The sequence below is a fragment of the Manacus candei genome, unplaced genomic scaffold, assembly GCF_025592945.1.
Source record: "Manacus candei isolate 608988 ecotype Guabito, Panama unplaced genomic scaffold, ASM2559294v1 h1tg000023l, whole genome shotgun sequence".
Lineage (NCBI taxonomy): Eukaryota > Metazoa > Chordata > Aves > Passeriformes > Pipridae > Manacus > Manacus candei.
The window spans coordinates 10,538,360-10,554,300 of record NW_026138071.1 but is presented as its reverse complement, the minus strand read 5'-3'; the positions used below and the strand labels follow the sequence as shown (position 1 = coordinate 10,554,300).

Here is a 15,941-nt window from a genome sequence, read left to right as displayed (position 1 = left end):
CCACACAACACAATCTGTCTTTGTATTTCGAAGTAGCTAACAGGCTGACCCAACTTTAATCAAGAAAATTCTGAACTCTAGCATATGTTGTGTGTCTTCAGCAACCTCTATGGGTTTTTTTAGGTTGCTGTCTGATTCTGTAGCATCTTAGGTTTCATTTTTTGAGCTTTTAAATAAGTTTCTAGCTTTTATGCTGGCATGTGAAATCTCAATAATACAAATCATTAACATGATGAAGTTGTATCGACATGGTCCTGCACAAAGTCTAAAACAGTAGTTCTGAGCAGTGTGAACTGCCTCTCCCAGATAACATATCATCTTACCTGTGTGACTGATAACTCTGACAATTTAAATAATCATTTCATTATGATTATTTGCTTTACTGTCACATCAAGAAAGAGTGGAGAGGGACCAACAGTATTAAAGAAATAAACTACTGAATACAACCTGGTTTTGATAACAAAATTTTATTGTAATAGAAAGACTTTAAATTCTTATTTTATTTGCCTTATTTATGAAATCCACTGACCCAGAGGGCAGAATGTTTTATTACACATGTTCAGGATAAACAAGACATCAACAAAACTCAAAAATGATGATGGGGTTTTTTTGTGTGTAAGTAGAATGTCCATGTATTGCTAAAATGTCTGTTAAAGCATGAAAGGGTTTTTTTGTTTGACATACCAGAAAAAAAAGGGGCACTTCTCTCATTCCACAAAACAGACACTTGGCCCTGCATCTTTTAAGGTTTGGTAAGTAAGCCACCAGTAATAACTTTGGAGTTATGGAATGATAAGAACCCTAGGGCAAAGAAAGAAAAATATCAGCTTGATTTTCAATTAATGTATTATAATGTGCACAATCTATGTTTTTCACCTTCAAAACACAATTCATAAATGTTTGAGATTCTTACATTGCTTTCTCAATCAAAGAAGACAGTTATAAGGTGATTTTCTATTTGATGTATAAAGTACTTTGAACAAGACTCTAGAACAGGGCTCCAAAGCCATCACACCCAAAAGAAACATGAAAATTGAATAGATATGTCATTGTCCTTGATTTACCTACCCTTCCTAAACACCTTGCAGCAATAGTAATGATGATTAAATACTAAGGTATTACTCAAATAGAGGTATACATTACTATGTCAGAAAGAAAGATAAAGCTATTGAAGCTTTAGTATTTGGCCAAAAATAAGATACTGAGCCTGAAAAATCTGATTATAAAATCATGTTTGCAAATGGATTACTTTTTGTGAACCTAATGTGAACATTAATGGCCTTTTTAAAACATCCTAATGATTAGCTGAAAAGTCTACTGAAGTCATTTGGTTCTCCACCTTAACAACTTCTGGAATAGACTGCTGTTAGGTTGTGATGGACCTGAGAAAATAACCCCATAGAGGTCAACATCATTTTTCTGATGACAATCTCCGTGATCAGTATCAATGCATGAGTTACTGATACAGGTCCCTATTTTCAGGAGTCTACAAACTAACTACAGAAAGCTTCCTCTTATTCCCCAGTATTTCCATTCTCCATTCTGCCCTCGGACTCATGCCTTTTGCATCAGTAAAAGAATGTAAATCTCTTCAGCTTTTCTGTGTTACAGGAGCCATAACGTTAGTGTTACTTTCTGTGTCACTATCTTGAGTGAATACTACTGGAAGTAGTACCATTTTCATGACAGAAAGTGGAAATGAAACCAAGTCAAAAGAACTCCAAAACTCCAAACCCGGACACTGAGGACTTTACTATTGTGGGAAAGTCATAAATAAGTCCTCTGAAAAACTTTTTTTTAATATTTCTTATAGTATGTGGGTCTGTTCATCCCAGAAAACTCTTCCTTTTTGTACAAGTTGTATAGAAAAGAAACATAGGTATTTCACACAGAAGCATTCAAAAATTGTGGGGTAATTTCAGAAAGAAGTATTCTGGGCTCAAAAAATAGAAATGTGTCATAGTAGCATTTTAAGAAAAAATAACCCTCTGATAAGCTCTTTCTTGAGTTTACTTGGTAGTGCTGGCAAATGAATTTCTGGAATGAAGGGCCGAAGAAAACAACATAACCTAATTTTTGGTTGGGGTTTGGGTTTTGTCTTTTTTCTTTTGGGAGACAGGTGTGTGTGGAAAATCTTTAGTATTATAGCAATGTTACAATTCTTACTGCCCAAAAATACAGGCTGACCATATATGTCATTGATAAAACCAAGTTTTATAGACTTTGTTGATCAGACTATTTTCCAGAATTCTTACAGAATCTGGAGTATAAGTACTTATGCCATCAGCACATAAGTACACATTCTCTCTGTAAGATTTTTTTCTTCTATGATGCAGCATAGATCATGTTGGTTTGTGTGGATCTTCAAGCTTTTTTCATTTCTTAGTCTGAACTTGCTTGAGTATTTCTCTGTCCCTAAAGAGAAGCATCAAAGCAGAGATAGATATACTGGAGAAATTCCTTTCACAATTGGCATGCATCAAAGAGTGAAGAGGAAGAGGTTGGTGTACACAGAGATGTGGCATCTGCCTTGATAATTTTATGGCCTTATGCTTTTTAACTTGAACTTAGTGTTTGGATTCTTTGGTAAGTAAATCTCACAGAGGCTTGCTTTTATCCTGCTAGTAAGCACATACCCTGCTTGCCAGGATAAAATGTGGCAAACCAGTGGGTCTCAAAGCACAATATTACATTATACTCCTGTTACTAATATCAATAAGAAAATACATCTTGTGAAGTGCAGGGTAAAAAAATCGGAAGTTGAATTCTAGGGCTAGAAGTTTAGGATACCTTCAAAGTTCCAGCAGGTCAGTGTTTTAAAAGCAAGATGCTATTGTATCTCCAAAAAGGAATCTTCCTGGTGTTTATTTCTGGTAAAGAAATTGAGTAGTGAAACTCCAGCATGACTTACAACTTCATTAAAAATTATTTATCAGGGGAAAAAAAAGTCTGTGTACTTTTACCAATATTTAAGGAGAAGAGGGGTTGTTGTTCTGTTGTTTTTTCTAACTACATTTGAATCAGCATTTGAATATGTGTCATTGAAATTTCCTTGGGGAAAAAAATTTGGAACAGATGCTGATTTCAGTTATACTGCTGTAATCTCTGAAATCAATGAATTATTCCTGATTTAGTGTCACTGAAAATATACAATATGTTTATATGGTAATATGCAAAAAGGAAACTAATAATTTGATCTCCTGTCATTTTCTGTATTATTTTCTATTCTGTATGCACAAATATTCAAATGTATCTTATTTTTCATAAAGAAAACCTATTGCAGATAAATATAAGCAGGCCTACACATCTACAGTAGAAATAACGCTATCACAAAATGTGATGCCTTGACTTTCTTTCTTAATTTCTTCAATAATTGTAAAATCTTACAGTTTTGTGAAAGTCATTGTGGAAAACACAAGATAGTAATGTGTTATATTTCTGTTTTTCCATGCCCACAGTCTTTTCAAGTTTCCTTTTTAACAACAACAACAATAATAATAATACAGATCAGTTCTTCAGTTTATTAGCACTAGCTGAAAGGTCCTGTCTGTTTATAGTGCAGTACTTTACTGATCATGGTGAAGCTTAATATTTAAAAATTAGTCTGTTTTTTTTCATTCACTCTAGTCTAGGTTACACTAATAAATTTACAAAAACCCAATAATAACTCCATTTTGCCTGGAGGATGATATACAAAGATCATCATGTGTCTGAATCTGAGGCAACAGCACGCACTTTGCAGAAGTGCCACTCCATCATCTTTTTGCTATAAAAGTATGCCAGTTATTTGCATTTAGAGTTTCAGGCTGAAGTGCTGATTTCAAGTTATGACATTCCAAAAAAATGCAAATAGTGTACCAAGAGAGAAACAAAAGTAGCACTGTAAGACATGAAGTAATCATCCTGTCCTATTTAGACCTCGTTAGATGAAATACTGAGTCCCGTTTTGGTTGTCAGTTCAAGAGATGAACTAGTGTAAGAGAGCTCAGAGGAGAATAATGAGAGTGATCAGAGGTCTGGAAAACAAGATCTGTGTGGAAAGATTGAAGGAAGAGTGATCACTGTCTGAAGAAGAAAAGCAGCAGCAATCAGTTTGCAATAAGTAAAAGATGCTGCATGAAGCTGATTATTACTGTTCTCCAGATATGTAATGACTATGACAAGTGACAGTCTTAAAAGGCAACAGAAAGATGTAAGTATTAAGAAACAATAAAAGCAAGTGCCGGAATAAATATTTTTTTATAAGGTTGTGGAGTGTTCACCATTAAAAGCCTTTGAGAACAAGTTAAACATATATTAGTAATTACATAAATAAAACTGATCTACTTCTCCTAATCCCTTGCAGTCCAAGTATTCCAAAAGGACTTCCTCAGCTGAGACTTCAACTTTTTCAGATTTATTTTTGATTTATTGATACTACACTTTGATTTCACCATTGCCTGAACTTCATATTTTCTGTGTTGACCCCAAGATGTGAAAGTTGATATATATTGGATTCGCTTCTAAGGATAATCACACCCTTTTCAGTATTCCACTTCTTCAAAAGTGTGTAAGGGACCTCTTTTCCTATAAGAGAATAATTTCTTCTTGTTTTAAGTTCACTTCAGGATGATGCCAAACTGCTGCATAAGCAAAGGCTTTTTGAAACTTTCACTAGAAATTAAACCTCAAGATGATGGTGATACAGCAATAACCATGGATGAAGAGTGTTCCACTCCTGATTCCCTTCTGCAACTGGTCTCTATAGCAAGAAATATGAAGGAACCAATGATCTGCAGCCTTGTTTAGCAAAATTATAATGAGGATTGAATGACAGAGAACAGTCTACTTCTTTGCTTTATTTTGAGCACAACTGGATTAAAAAATTAGTGATTTCTATTTGGAGATGTTGTCTAAAAAGATAATTGCTACAACAGAGAAAACTACTTTCTGTTTGAACTCTCCGATTAAGGAATCTACACTTCACCATCAAATATAAAAATTCACAGATTTTGGGCAGAGGAAATAGCTATAAAATTTCACTAAATGCTGTCATCTATGAGGCATATTAAGTATTCAATGCACATAAAACACTTGTGAAAATAGAAGTATTAAATCAGGTATAATCTTTCAAAGTATAGAAAAATCTAAATTCTGGTTGATAGGAAAATACCTCTTTTGAGCTGATCAAATTTTTGGTTCCCTTTCATTGCCACCTTTTGACTTGAGAGGGAGGAACTACATATCAGTCTTCATTGGGGGCAACTCAGTTACATAAGGCTACTTCTCAACCTCTGCAGTTGACATGATTTGATGAACTAAAATGATACTGCCTTCCATGATTTTTGATAATTAATTAGAAATGAGAAATAAGTTGATTACGCTTACTGATTAAAATTTTCATATAGAGACAAACTAGTGGGATACACAGCAGTATATCCGATGAGCAGCTCTGTAGAAAGCCAAGAGACAAAATTCTTAGAAATCTAATGTTATGCTAATTATTCCTGGTGCTGTACTGAGTTGCTGGAAATTATTAAATGAGTTGTCTTCAAGCTCTATGCTTAAACAGGTGTGTACTGTTTACAGGCTACATTTAAAGGCTGGATGGATATTATGTACGCAGCTATTGACTCAAGAGATGTAAGTACTGCAAATATTTCAGATTACCTTTTTTCTTGAGGTCTGTCTATCAACAAGTGTTTTACATAAGCAATTAATATCCATACAACAGAATGAAAAAAGAAATTAATTAGTGTGAGATTCTGAGATTCTGTGGTAAAAAAATATGGAATACTGAATGCAAACTGCCAGATGCTCTCAGCTATAGATGGAATGGACAAAATATGTTGATAAATGTGATAGGAGTATTGTCCAAACACAAAATATTGGAGACATTTTGCACAAGGTTGCCTCTTGTTCAGTTGAAGTTTTCACATGAAATCTTAGGAATGGTATTTCACTTTTTTTTTCCTTAGGTATTACAGCAACCCAAGTATGAAGACAACCTGTACATGTATTTGTATTTTGTTATCTTTATTATTTTTGGGTCTTTTTTCACCCTGAACTTGTTCATTGGTGTCATTATTGATAACTTCAATCAACAGAAAAAGAAGATAAGTATTGTTTCATTTCCCTTCTAAAGATATTCTAAAATATTGCATTTTTGCAGGTGCATGATATATGGAAAGTACACCCATGGTTTGTTCAAAATGGAAAAAGCTGAAGTATATTAGGACATAAAATCATACCTCTAGTAGGCATTAGCATCACAAGATTTTTCATTGTAGTGAATGGGACAGATGTTGTCAATGTCCAGTTTAGTCTTCCTCAAGTCATCTTTTCCGTGCCTGACCTTCATGAAATCACTACTTACTGTATCTCTTCCTATAAACAAGGGTACTGAAAATGATTTCTTGGAGGTCAAGGAAAATAACTGTAGAGAAATGTTGCATTCCTTTTTGCTTTTGTGAGATGCAGTACTGGATGCCCAGACAACTTCTAGAATAAATGTTTACTTCGGACAGACAGCTGCATTTGCCAGCTAAGAGATTTTTCCCAATTCAGTATTCTTGATTTTCATTAAATCAGTCAATCAGTCAATCAGTATTTTCCTAAGAGTTTTTTTCAGCACTGCATATGAATGTGATTATAACCAGTTTTGATTTCATGTTTTTACTTTGGAGGTCAAGACATATTTATGACAGAAGAGCAGAAGAAATACTACAATGCAATGAAAAAGCTGGGATCCAAAAAACCACAAAAACCTATACCAAGACCAGGGGTAAAATTATTTATACACATCAGACAATAGCTATTTACAAAGAGTTTTTACTGATACAGAGAGAGCAGAAATATACCCAGGTGAAAATTACCATTGATTGTGTATTAGTCAGCAGAAATGGAAAATAAAAACAGAAAAAAAATATTTTTCCCTGACAACCATTTTATGTATGAATATGCAACTGAGGAGGCTGAACTAAGCCATTGTATTTTAGTATTCAAGACCACTAGTCTTAAGTACCACTAGACCACATTTTTATTGTAGTCTCATAGGCCTTACTGCATGTGGTTTTCTACCTTCTTGTAACAGGAAAAGAAAAAAATTACAGTTTGTATTGAATGTTTCTTTTTTACTTTCCTCCTCAGAATAAATTCCAAGGCATGGTCTTTGATTTTGTGACACAGCAAGTATTTGACATCAGCATCATGATTCTTATTTGTCTTAATATGGTTACCATGATGGTAGAAACTGATGACCAGAGTAAAGAAATGGAAAATATTTTATACTGGATAAACCTGGTGTTCATTGTCCTTTTCACTGGAGAATGTGTCCTGAAATTAATTTCACTTCGCCATTACTACTTCACTATAGGCTGGAACATTTTTGATTTTGTGGTTGTCATTCTCTCAATAGTAGGTAAGTCTTGTTTATTAAAGTAAAAAGAAGGTGAAATGAATAAGAGGTGAACTTTTACTTGAATAGAGCTTATATGGTTAGCTTTTGCCTTTGCAAGATTTATCAACCAAGGCATTCAACTTCTCATTTTATCTCATACTTTGGCTAAACCAACCACCAAAACTGTTACAATCATTCAACATATATTGCACCTGCAACTATTAAGTATAACTTCTATAACAGAAACTATTCAAGTGGGATCTACAGAATATCTTGGATTGCTACACAGAACCAACAATTTTAAAACTATTTTTCTAAATTTCTATTGTGATATGGAAATTAAGTGATAATGTGTCTCGGTTTTCTTCTTTTCTTTTTTAGGAATGTTTTTAGCTGAGATGATTGAGAAGTACTTTGTATCCCCCACACTATTCAGAGTCATCCGACTTGCCAGAATTGGTCGAATCCTGCGCCTCATTAAAGGCGCCAAGGGAATCCGCACTCTGCTTTTTGCTTTGATGATGTCTCTTCCTGCTCTGTTCAACATTGGTCTGCTGCTCTTCCTGGTCATGTTCATCTATGCGATATTTGGCATGTCCAACTTTGCCTATGTTAAGAGGGAAGCTGGTATAGATGACATGTTCAACTTTGAAACGTTTGGCAACAGCATGATCTGCCTGTTTCAGATCACCACGTCTGCTGGCTGGGACGGTTTGCTCGCCCCAATTCTGAACAGTGGGGAGCCCGACTGTGACCCTAACAAGGCTCATCCTGGGAGCTCTGTGAAAGGTGACTGCGGCAACCCTTCTGTTGGGATTTTCTTCTTTGTCAGCTACATTATCATCTCCTTTCTGGTAGTGGTGAACATGTACATTGCTGTGATTTTGGAGAACTTTGGTGTTGCTACTGAGGAAAGCGCTGAACCCTTGAGTGAGGACGACTTTGAGATGTTCTATGAGGTCTGGGAGAAGTTTGATCCTGATGCAACGCAATTCATGGAATTTGAGAAATTGTCTGATTTTGCAGCAGCACTTGAGCCTCCTCTTCATTTACCCAAACCAAACAAAGTCCAGCTCATTGCAATGGATCTGCCCATGGTGAGTGGTGACAGAATTCACTGCCTTGACATCCTGTTTGCTTTCACAAAGCGTGTTTTGGGGGAAAGTGGTGAGATGGATGCCCTCAGAATACAGATGGAAGATCGATTTATGGCATCCAATCCTTCAAAAGCTTCCTATGAACCAATTACGACTACATTAAAACGAAAACAGGAGGAAGTATCTGCTGTTATCATCCAGCGTGCTTTCAGACGTCACCTTTTAAAACGAACAGTAAAACAAGCTTCCTTTATCTATAACAAAAACAAAACCGAAGGAGGGGCTGGTCAGGGTATGAAAGATGAAATCCTTATTGACAAGTTAAATGAAAACTCATTTACAGAGAAAACTGATATAACTGCATCAACAGCAGTTTGTCCACCTTCTTATGATCGTGTAATGAGGCCAGTCAAAGAAAAGCATGAAAAGGAAGATAAAGATGGTCAGAAATAAAAGCAAATCACAAGCAAAATCATATATGTGCAAAATAGTTCATAGCCTGTAAGGATCACGTGTTTGTGTCAACAGGACTCCTGAAGGAGGTCTATGCCAAACTGACAATTTTTACAAATATACTGTACATTAAAGGTCAGTGCCTATTAAAAGACAGTGACCCCTTGTCAGTGACTGTGACTGTGATAAGAGGAAACAACCTTGACAGGAGGTTACTGTTCTCACTACCAGCTGACACTGCTGAAGAGGAGAGAAAAAATGGCTACACAGACTGTAGGGACCAGTTAAAGGGGTGCAAAACCAAGTATTTGTGTGTTTAGCATAAAACAATATGGTAACTGTATCCACTGTTTGCATTTCAACTGCCACATACTTCATATTTTTACAATATCTGTGTTGGTGGATTCATCTTGTTTTTATTCATATGTTGTTTATTATATGTGACTATTTTTGTAAATGGGGCTTCTGTTTGGGAAGGGGATTAAGTACACCTTTACAGGTACAAGGGCCAGGTGTTCTATTATATGACTAATATACACAAAGAAATTATTTGCATGAAGGCATGCTGCACTTATAGATCATGCATGAAAATAACATAAAGTCACAAAGAAAAACAGGTTTTTTTAGTACAGTGTTTCTGGAAAGGAATAACAGATTTTGAGGTGCTTAATTAATGTATTCATGCTGTATCATGTCCAAACAAGTCTTGGTATGCCTGTAAAGTCCCCTACAACTCACAAGAATAGTAGAGATGGTTTATTTTTTGCACAAACCATTAAGTTTCAAGTGGTGCAAACTTCTTTCTAAGTCTGGAGTCACAGATTTTGTCTTTGTCAAATGTCTTTCTGCATACAAATACTAAATGAATCTGCCTCAGCCCTCCAAATTGATCAAAAGGAGCCCTTTATAAAATTGTTCTGCTTTATCCTGCAGTATTGTTTAGCCATCTTCAGCTCTCAGTAAGGTTGATGTTGTACACGTTAATGAAAAGCTCTCTGCTATGTAAATAGTAATTTTTAACCTGTGGTGCATGTTTGAGCAAACAGATAATGACTTTAGCACATTTATTGCATCAAATATGTACCACAATAAGTGTAGTGTGCAAGCGTTCAACAGGAAAAATTACGTATTATCTACCATTATAGATAGTTTGGATGCAATCAATGCATGTTTATATTGCCTATGCTGCTGTTCCTTTGACTGTCCAGGATTCTTAAACATTGAAAGCCATACATCAGAGCTAAGTGAAATAAACTACTCAACAAGACCTCATTCCTCCATACCATTAAGCAATATTTTGCAGCTATTTAGGAGCTTATTTGTTTTACATTTCTGAATTTTCAGTGAAGAGCATATACTGTATATCCAAACTGTACAGACATGTTGAAAATTACTAAACCTGTTGAAAATAATGTTAGGATTTTATAAGCAAATATAAATACTGTAAAAATCATTTTATTTTATTTTTCAGCATTATGTACATAAAACAAGAACTGAATTTTATCTTCAGGTTGATGTCACACCATTTTTGTTACTTTCTGTCCATAGCACTTTTTCACAGAAGAACTCCAGAGAACAAGATACAACTACATGAATGGATAGCTGTAGGTTCTTGTTTTTTACAATATTTGCCAACATGTCACTACTTTCTGCAAAGTAAGTTCATAATTTGCTCCAAAAAATCTAAGTTTTTTTGCAGTTGGGAAATGGTCTAAAGTTCAAATTGAATGTCTAAGCAGTGCCTGCATCATAAGTTTTCAGATACAACCTTTCTTTCACAGAATCCTTAATCTTTTCTCATAGTTACTCACAGATTTTCTTTTTTATTCATGCTGCACTAGAACAGCTCTAAATGTTATCTAGGGTCCACAATATTTTTTCACAAAGAGAAAGTAGCAAAATTGTATAATCCAACACATCAGGACATTTTATGTTTCTTACACAGGAAAATTAAATATAGATTACTTTTATTAAAATTATTGACTAACTCTGTATTAGTGAACTGCATGCAGGAAAATGCTACTATTACCCTAACTGATGCTAAAAAACATTATTAATGCGTCAAAATAATAAAGATTACATTTTTTATTGTATGTTCCTTTTCTCTTTATTATCTGACATTAATATAAAAAGATATGCTTCTAAAACCACAGAATGAGATGGTACTGAAAACCTTTACAACCATACTGTTCTTTCACTAGCAAATCCTTAGGACTTGCTTGTTAGTCAACAACTAGGAATTTCTACTTCAGTGTATGTTAGACAGTGAGCATGATGATTCTGCATGTATCAATAGTTCTGCCCTGAGTGACCTCATGACTTCATGACTTCATGCAGCAGCCCCATGCAGTGGGGTACCACAGCTGTGCTGACTGTGTCCCACGAGGCTCAGAGCATTTAAAGAAATGAGAACTGAGCATTCATGAGTTTACAAAGAGAAAATGAGTATTAAAAATAGTATTGGATACATGACATTCCCCAACTTGGATTAAGGACCAGTTTATTCTTGATGGCTACTGCTCACAAACAGGCTAAAGAGCATCTTGCACTCAAGTGCATTTCTGAAAAAGGTGAAACAGCGTTGGGATGAATATCCACTGGTCTTTTCCTCAGGAATTTTAAGAATCTGTCTCAAAGCACCATGTTCCTAGAAGCAATCATTTGTGGATACTGATATGGAAAAATGCAAATGCTGCTGGAAATTGAGCCTTCTGGTTGTTCTTTATCAATCGCTTCAGTGAATTTCTGAAAATATTAATCTTAATGTTTACATAATTTTATATTGCATTTCCCTGCAACTTACAATGAAAACACTCAGAGGTGAATAGTGAACTTAGTATAAAACCAGATTAGGAGCAATTGCAGTCTGTAAACTTGCTCAGTGGCTATTGGAGAAATAAAATTTCATAGCATTTTCCCTGAAATTCATCAAAAGTCATTTGAGAGCGGGAAATGTTTCTCCTTCAAATTGTTCGTAAATGCATTATGAAAGAAAAAGGTCTAAGACTTCGATAGAAAAGCCTAAGTATCAAAGTGAAAAGATAAGTATTTTCAGATTAATATGTAGACAAAATATGTCTTTAAAGTTTACCTTTAAAACTATGTAAAAACCCCCTTGTTTCTCATGCCACTTTTAGGTTTTAAGTGTTACAGAAGCCAAAATGTTGCTTCAGAACAAGTCAAACGTAACTTAAACAGAAAATTCAGAGGATTGTCTTGGCCAACAAGAAAACCCAAATATGTTTACACGGTGCTGCTTTGTCTCCTTCCTGATGCTGGGATAAGAAGTGTGTGACGGAGGAGTCACACGTGGGGTGGACTTGCTTGGAAAGCTCACTCTGAGCGCTCTCTGCCGGAAGAGTCAATCAGCTTCTCGTATAGATTCAGTGCAGGATGGGCTCTGCCCTTGTACTGGGTGGCATTCCTGACGGCTTTCCTGTTGGACGGAAGGCGCACCCGTTCCAAAGGAACACTGTTCAGCAATTTTTGTTCCTGGTGTCTAGAAATTATGGCTGAGGACGCTTTCACCTCCAGAGGTGAATTTTCTAGTCTTTGCACCTCTGTAATACTCCAGGAGGAACGAAAGGGGGATGAGGTAAAAGCGACCTTTCTATATCGGATTTTATCCTATTGCTGTTTTATTTCTAAGAGAAGTGTCACATAACTCGAAGTGCTCAGTCACATTATGAAACCTATGGAGGGTGGGCTACTTAGTCGTATGCTCAGCCAAGAAGCAAGAAAACAAATTCCCGAAGCTCCCCCTCGGCATTCCGGCTGTGACCCCACCCGCCCACAGGGGGCGCAGTAGCCGCACTCCGCGGCCTCCACAAGTTTTCCTTCCCGTGCCTCTCCCGCCCCTTCCCGCCCAGGCCAATGGCACAGCGCTGCCCCCGCCCTTCCGCAGCCCCCCCGCCGTGCCGCTGGGTAGCAACCATGGACGCCGAGGTGCAGCAGGTGGGCGCCGCCGCCGCCCCGCCCAGGAGGAAGGAGCGGCTGGGAACGAGGGACGGAGCGGGGACGGCCCGGTGGGGTCGGGGCAGGAGGGCGAGCGGCCGGGCCGGGCTGGGGCGGGCCGGGACGGTGCGGGGCGGTCGGCGCGGTGTCCCCGGGGCCGTCCCGGGTGAAGCGATCGCACGAGTGACCCGCGGCCGCTCCCCCCGCAGGCGCTGCTCAATTACTACTGCCAGGAGGGGCAATTCCAGCACGTCCGGGCCGCGGCGGACGAGGCGTTGGGGCGGCTGGGCAGCGACCCCGTGCTGCTCTTCTACCGGGCCTACGGCGCGCTTAGGGCAGGTAATGCTGCTCGTCCTCGCCTCGCAGAACTCAGTCTTTAGTCAACTGCACAGGGAAAAGCAACATTACGGAGTCTGCTTTCCGTGTTGAGGAAATCACCAGTGTGTCGTGATCTGTCACCGCTCCTTTCCAGTTTGGATGAAAGTGATCTAAATCACGTAGTGCCAAAGTAAAAAATACGGAGTATTTTTCTTTTTAATGGTTACGTGAACATGGGTCAGGTAAATGGATTCCCTGAAGGGAATTTGAGCTCTACCCAAACGCATACAGCGTTCGATAACAAAGTCATTCCCGTGTCCCAGCTAATAGCTCCTCCCTTCAAAGCAGCTGTATCTAATTCTGTTGTATTCTCTGCCTTGGGGGAGCTGATAGCTAATACCTATTGGGGTAATTTTTGTGTACATTAAGCTGTTCTAATATGTTTATTTAGCTATATTTGTATTTCAAGGATGTCGCAGAATATAAACAAATAACCCAAAGTGGCAGATGGCTGTAGCAGGGGTCTAGGAAGGTTTGCTGTTTTTGAGGTAGTGTATCTGTTCCCAAACTCCCAGATGTTTTTTATTGAATTTTTGAAGATATTGTCTATCTTATTGATGTTCAAAATATTCACACGAGCAGGGCAAAAATCCTGGCTGTATAAAGAAACGAGAACAAAAAGAGCTGCTCAATGCCCCATATGAAGTAAATAATAAATATGATATTCATCTTTATGGCAGTTGGCAGAACTAGCACATAACTCCTTTCAAGTTCTCTGCATTGAGGTGCTATTTTCTTTCTTGTGTCTGTTTGAAAGACTTGCACAGAGAAGTGAAAGTGGATGTGTGAATAATGAACAAAAGCATGGAATTAAAAATAGAGAGGAAAATTTAAGTCAGATCGATGTTTGATGTTGATATTCTTTATCTTGAGAAGCTTTATACCTTATTTTGCAATTGTTTTCACTAGGTGATGTCCAAGAGGGTATTCGACAGTTGGAGTCTCTTAAAAACAAACAGGAGGTGTCACTTTGTACAATTATGGCTCTGATTTATGCTCATAAAAAGAGCCCTAATCCAGGTATGCTCACTAAAACATGCTGCTTCATGTTTTAAACAGCTCTGTATGAAGGCCTGAGAGTTGTAGGCTAATTCTGCCTAATTTAAAAAGGTATACTCCAGCTTTGTTTCTGACATAGGATTTTTTACTGAATTGAGTGACACACACAAGATGGTAAACAAAAACCAAACCACAAAACTCTGAAGAGTAAGAATGAATGTTAAAATAAAACACACACACACACACACAAGTCTGACGTATCCGCCATGATGAACAAATCTTTAAGGGAAAAAATATTGAATCAAGTTTCTTGTGATTCTTGTTCACTCATGTCTGATACTGGTACTTTTGAGCAGAACTGCAATTTAAGAAATCTTTAAAGCCGTGCCATTTTTATCTGTCAAATTTCCCTGACCATACAAATCGAGAAAAAGAATTTTGTGAACCTTGGTATTCCTTTCTCCAGTCTGAAAACTGGGACTTCCTCTTCCCATGAGCCGTGTTGATGGGAACCCTCTTCTGCCTTTTCCCTCTGTTACTGATAAATACTTTTAGTTGGGAGGGATTGCCTGTGTGTTTATCAATGTACAATAAAGAAAACAGTATTTGCTTTGGAAGATCTTGGCTTATATGCTGCTCTTTTGTAATATTTTGAGAGGCTATCAACAAGAGCTCTGAACAAAACCTTTTCAGATCGAGATGCTATTCTAGAGTTGGATGCAAAATTGAAGGAGCAACGTAAAACAGCAGGACAGAAGGCTCTCTACTATGCTGGCTTGTTTTTGTGGCATCTTGGTCGTGAGGACAAAGCCCGGGAATATGTTGATAGAATGATCAAAATTTCTGGTGGTGGTAAAGAGGTAACTGTTTTCTTCATATGTAAAATATTGATAGGGCCATGTGTACTGTGAAGCTTGACTTATTCCATTAATGCTGTTTGAAGGTTAACTATTTTCTGTTCTAGTACTTTCTTAATTAATGTCATAAATTCTTCTGACACAGCCAAGTAAATTCCCATGATAATTTTTTTCTCCACCAAGTATTTGTTTTCACTTAGTAAATAATAAATAATGGCTTAATAAATGAAAAAAAAATCTCTTAATAAATGGTAAGAAATACCCGCTTAAGCTTGATACTGAGCATCATAATTCCTAGCAAAAAAATAAGCGTGATAGTCTCACTAGAGGGAGACATCTGTTTTGAATCTGAAGACTCTAAAATACCCAGAGGATTGGGGATTTAAATTTTCAGCAGTTGTAAAAGGGTACGTTTGCCTAGGGTTCTACTGTTGGGGTTTTTTTTTTAGAAATCTCTATAAGTGTTATATGTAGCAATGTCTTCTGCATTTATATACAGACATCAAAATTCACTAGAATCTTTAATCTCTAAAGAGGTTTGTGAAAACTTACTGTGTTTTTCCTTTTTAAGGAGGTATCAGCTTTAGCTCAAGCAGAGAAACACAAAAAATTGGGGAGTTTTTGTAGTCCCACATCTTTGAGGGAGAGCTGTCAGAACTGAATGCGTAATTGTTCTCTTAGGACACTAGTATTAAACACAAATGCTGTTTGTGAGTTGTCCCACTGTGTGGTTCAGTACGTTGCTCAATTTGTAATTTATAGTTTTATGGTTGATATATTATTACATGGGTTAGAAATCTGCAACTATTCTAAATATTAATTTCT

General features: G+C 37.0%; 2 protein-coding genes across 11 annotated transcripts in view; both read left to right on the top strand.

The window, feature by feature from the left end:
• The window catches only part of LOC127471015 (sodium channel protein type 1 subunit alpha), a 165,377-nt gene extending 154,356 nt beyond the window's left edge, over positions 1-11,021 (top strand). For all 9 annotated transcript variants that reach the window (XM_051787329.1, XM_051787330.1, XM_051787323.1 and 6 more), the window contains 5 exons: positions 5,569-5,622; positions 5,958-6,095; positions 6,659-6,763; positions 7,129-7,399; positions 7,760-11,021. In XM_051787329.1, the coding sequence (XP_051643289.1) occupies positions 5,569-5,622; positions 5,958-6,095; positions 6,659-6,763; positions 7,129-7,399; positions 7,760-8,928 (1,737 nt within the window). In that variant the 3' untranslated portion in view covers positions 8,929-11,021. The remainder of the gene's footprint in view (positions 1-5,568; positions 5,623-5,957; positions 6,096-6,658; positions 6,764-7,128; positions 7,400-7,759) is intronic.
• A 1,721-nt stretch (positions 11,022-12,742) lies between these two features.
• Positions 12,743-15,941, top strand: part of TTC21B (tetratricopeptide repeat domain 21B) — a 34,937-nt gene continuing 31,738 nt past the window's right edge. Inside the window, exons 1-4 of one of the 2 annotated variants that reach the window (XM_051787365.1) lie at positions 12,743-12,882; positions 13,092-13,221; positions 14,170-14,280; positions 14,953-15,119. In XM_051787365.1, coding sequence (XP_051643325.1) covers positions 12,802-12,882; positions 13,092-13,221; positions 14,170-14,280; positions 14,953-15,119 — 489 coding nt within the window. In that variant the 5' untranslated portion in view covers positions 12,743-12,801. Of the gene's footprint in view, positions 12,883-13,091; positions 13,222-14,169; positions 14,281-14,917; positions 15,120-15,941 lie in introns of those variants that run through there. The other variant, XM_051787366.1, reaches the window with a different exon arrangement.